This window comes from Pinus tabuliformis, chromosome 9 (assembly GCF_031772625.1).
Source record: "Pinus tabuliformis cultivar Carrire ecotype Pingquan chromosome 9, CPIR1, whole genome shotgun sequence".
In the NCBI taxonomy this organism is placed as follows: domain Eukaryota; kingdom Viridiplantae; phylum Streptophyta; class Pinopsida; order Pinales; family Pinaceae; genus Pinus; species Pinus tabuliformis.
The window spans coordinates 905,121,009-905,124,888 of record NC_142307.1 but is presented as its reverse complement, the minus strand read 5'-3'; the positions used below and the strand labels follow the sequence as shown (position 1 = coordinate 905,124,888).

The 3,880-nt window shown below is 33.0% G+C and overlaps 1 protein-coding gene across 2 annotated transcripts; it reads left to right on the top strand.

Moving 5' to 3' along the window:
- Nucleotides 1-2,238: 2,238 nt before the first annotated feature.
- On the top strand, nt 2,239-3,235 carry LOC149151694 (uncharacterized). Of its 2 annotated transcripts, XM_089445215.1 has the most exons (3): nt 2,239-2,823; nt 2,898-2,942; nt 3,051-3,235. In XM_089445215.1, the coding sequence occupies exons 1-3, from the start codon at nt 2,575-2,577 to the stop codon at nt 3,132-3,134; spliced, it is 378 nt and encodes a 125-aa protein (XP_089301341.1). In that variant the 5' UTR covers nt 2,239-2,574; the 3' UTR covers nt 3,135-3,235. The 2 variants fall into 2 exon arrangements, with proteins under 2 accessions (XP_089301341.1, XP_089301340.1); XM_089445214.1 differs by having other exon boundaries at nt 2,239-2,942.
- Nucleotides 3,236-3,880: the final 645 nt, after the last annotated feature.

The following is a 3,880-nucleotide window of genomic DNA, read 5'->3' as shown; positions in this document are numbered from 1 at the left end:
AGAATCTTTTTTCCGGTATCCTTATATTTATGGTTGTTATTATTGATTTCCAATTGTTTGCGCTTTATAATAGATTATTTAGATATACACAATATAGTATGAATATATAATTTATACTCATTGGTTGTTATTATTGATTTCCAATTGTTTACGCTTTATAATATATTATTTAGATATACGCAATATAGTATGAATATATAATTTATACTCATTAAGCGGAGAAATTTTTTGTTCTCTTTATATTTATGATTATTATTATTGATTTCCAATTGTTTAAGCTTTTTAATATATTATTTAGATATATACAGTATAGTATCAATATATCGTTTATATTTATTTAGAGCAATTTTTTTTACACTATATTAATTTTCAAAGCATATTTTGTCATGAGCAATTTTTAAGTAGTGATGGGAATTTATTTCTTCAGATTTACTATTCATTTATTCTTTCAGATTTACTCGTTTCTCACCTTGTCCTAAAGATGAACCACAATAGCTGGTTCCAAAATCTCAACGATGTAATTAATCCAAGACTCATATATACGTTATGGATCACAAAAGTCTTAGATCTAATATTCTATATAGTCATCTAGAGTAAAAATACTATATAAATTTTCACGAGCATATTTTGTCTTCTCTTTTTATTAATACTTATTTTTTTCATTTATAAATGATACAATTTTTTTATATGTTTTATTGATTTTCATACCTATTTTTTGTTTTTATTAATATTTATTATATTTGTTTAAATTTTAATCTAGATTGTTTCGTGAAATTTTATTTTATATATATATATATATACTTTATTGAAATTTATATATAATTTTTGTTTTTATTAATTGTTATTTTTATCCTTTAAAATATGTCAAAGTTTATCTTGTTCTTAATTTATTAATATTTATTATATTAATTCTTAATACAAAATTAAAGTTTAGTTTAATAGAATTAAGTTTTCCACAATTATTCATAGTAACACAGAAATTTGGAATAGAAGTATAGTATATTTAATATTTTCATACTAGGTGGACAATCCATCCATTATCAAGAATCACATAATTTAGAATAAAAACATTTGGATGAGTCAAGTTTGTATTCATTCTAACCTCTTTGGTTGTGAAGTGTCCACCTTTTAGGATTAAATATCCTATACACAGTTCTATCCAAAATTTCTCTAGAAAAAATTAGTTTTTTTATATTATTTAATAATAACTATTTTTGCGTTTTTTTTATATATTTAATAATAACTATTTTTGCTTGATTTTAGACTTTTGTGATCCATAATGATTTTGATAAATTCTTTCGAATTAATCATATCATGAGTTTTTGGTCTACGTTTGGAACCATATAATGTGGTTCATCCACAGGACAAAGAGTTAGTGAGAATGTTTAAATAGCAAGGATGCATCTTTTTGAGAGTTAGCTATTAAGAAATAATTGGTAGGAATTAGCCGTTAAAAAATTAGTTGTTAGGAATTAGCTATTAAGAAATTAGTAGAATAAATTTATTATTATTAGGTTATGTTTTATTTTAATTTATTAATATTTTCAATTAAAATAATATTGAATTCAAATTAGTTAGATTAATTTAATAATAATATAATATTTGTAAATATAGCATTAAAAATAAGTTTAATATGGTTATTATTAAAAATGAATAATATTAACAATTACATTTAAATATTATTATATTAAAATATTGGATAATATTTTAATATGGAATTCAAAGAGGATATATATTGCAATATAAAAGTAAAAGTAATCAATTATTAATTATTATATTTATTTAAAAAAAATGATTTTTTTTTTTTTACGAAAAGAGGGTAGGGATCCAACTTCTACTTAACTTCCAACCATCCTCCATGTTAAGATTAATAGCACGCTTTTCAATTTCAATGGCTTCTCGAAGCTTCCTATGATGGAAGTGATCAATCTTGGCAATGACCCTCGAATCCTCGATGCACACATGGTGATTGGATTTCATTGCATGTTCAGCGAAAGCTGAGGAAGAACAGTTGTGCTTAATATCTGCTCGGTTGGATTTCAAAAACTTCTAGAATATGAGATTTTTTCTCTTCTAAGTGATTCTCATAAGAAATTCTTAGAGCATGGGTTGTAAGGGTGTTGAGAACCCCAAGTTTTTGTGCTTGAAAATGATGAGAACAGGCATGGGAACCCCAAGTTTTTGTGCTTGAAAATGATGAGAACGTGCATGAAGATATGGTTCAGTGTGATGGCCCAGCCCTGGTGACGTGGTCTCAGCCACGTGACTCACTTCAGTCCCACGTGGTCACACTTGGCGCGGGTAAATATCTGTCCTAATACCGAGGCGCATTTACGTTCTCATCTTCCGGTTAACAGGTTTGATCACCGGTCCTCTCCGTGGCTTTCCGCCTTTGTAAAACCCTTAAGGTTTAGTCTCGGCTCATTTGCACTCGTTCTCCCTTCTGTTCCAGCTCCGCGTGGTTATAGCGCTGCCCTCTGTGCGCTAACACAACCTATCTCTCACTCTGTCACTGATGGTGGCCTCTCGGCTCAGCTACACTCCGTCTCCTTCTGTTACCTGCTCTGTATTGTTATGGCGCTGCTCTCGCGCGCTATCCCACCATATCCCTTACTCTGTCACTGGTTGTGGCTCTGTTCGAAATGCAAATCCTTTGCTGTAGCTGCTGTCTTCGTCGACCTGGTTTGGAAGTCTGTGGTAAGGGTTTGTATTTTTATGGCTTTGGCGAAACAATCCTTTGGTTTCCGGTTTCTGAGCTCTGGTCCTGTGCAGGTATTCGCAGCCACAAAGCTATCTTCCCTCCGAACGCAACCAGGCTTCAAGGTAACCTCTGGTTCTATGTTTTATCGTCCTCTGCCACCTGTTATCGATGCTTACAGGGTTCTTGTGCCTTTCAGCTTATGGTTTCGTTTTGTGGCTCGGCAGCCTTCGTCGACCCTTGGGTAAGTTCACGGTTCTCTTACTCTTGCATCTTACAATATTTACTCGGCTTCTTCTGACATTTATTCTGGTTATAGAAATGTCTTAACTCATTCAGTGGTCCTGTGCAGGTGGGTTGGGAGCTCTGCTCGCGAGGGTTTCAAATGTGCAGTCCTCGGCTTCCTCCAATCTCTGGTACCCTTGTGACCGGGTAGGGTCTACTCTTATTCCAGCGTTTCTTAGATTATGCAGTATGTACTTGCTGTAGGGTTCTGTTGGTTAGGTTTTGTAGAATGGTCGTGCCCTTTGCTGGCGTTCACATCTGCAGGGTTTCGTTCCTCTGTGTCATTGTATGACCTCCATGCGTCTATACCTTAGACTTATGCTGTTACGGTGGTGCCGCTTTTGTTATGTGACTCTGTTGTTATTTATTGGACTGTGGTTTACGAAGACTTATGAAATACTGTATAAATGAAAGCAACGGTTCTGGAATTGTTACCTTTGTTAATAGTCGCTGTGTTGATTTGTAAATGACCGTGTGACTCTTTGTGTTGGCTTATGGGCTCTGTTCGGTTTGGCCATAACTTGACTTGATACGAAGTCTGTCTTTACTTTATCCTCGCAACGTTGTATGCATATGCTGCTTGGCCGCTTTACGCTTCTTGCTGTGTGATAGACCTGGCAATGTACTTATGGTTTCGGCCTGAGGCCTGTAATTGCTTCAATATTTCTAGTTACAGCATATGAATATCGTTCTATCTTAATTTGTTTCAAAATAACAAATGTTTGTAACTCTCAGTTGTATAACACAGAAAAGTAATGAACAGTAATTTATATTCAGGAAAAGAAATCAATGCTTCAATTACAGAGGGTGTCTTTCTATATTGCTTGAATACTGTCTTGCTATATTTTCCTTACTTCTTCTGAGGTGAACCAAAAAAAAGATCCCTCTTACATCGTG

What these genes read in the sequence shown, in the direction of transcription:
- LOC149151694 (XM_089445214.1), top strand. Translation starts at nt 2,575, where the DNA reads ATGGCGCTGCTCTCGCGCGCTATCCCACCATATCCCTTACTCTGTCAC. An exon ending in CAGCCTTCGTCGACCCTTGG is followed by an intron (nt 2,943 to 3,050) that starts GTAAGTTCACGG and finishes GGTCCTGTGCAG; the next exon opens with GTGGGTTGGGAGCTCTGCTC.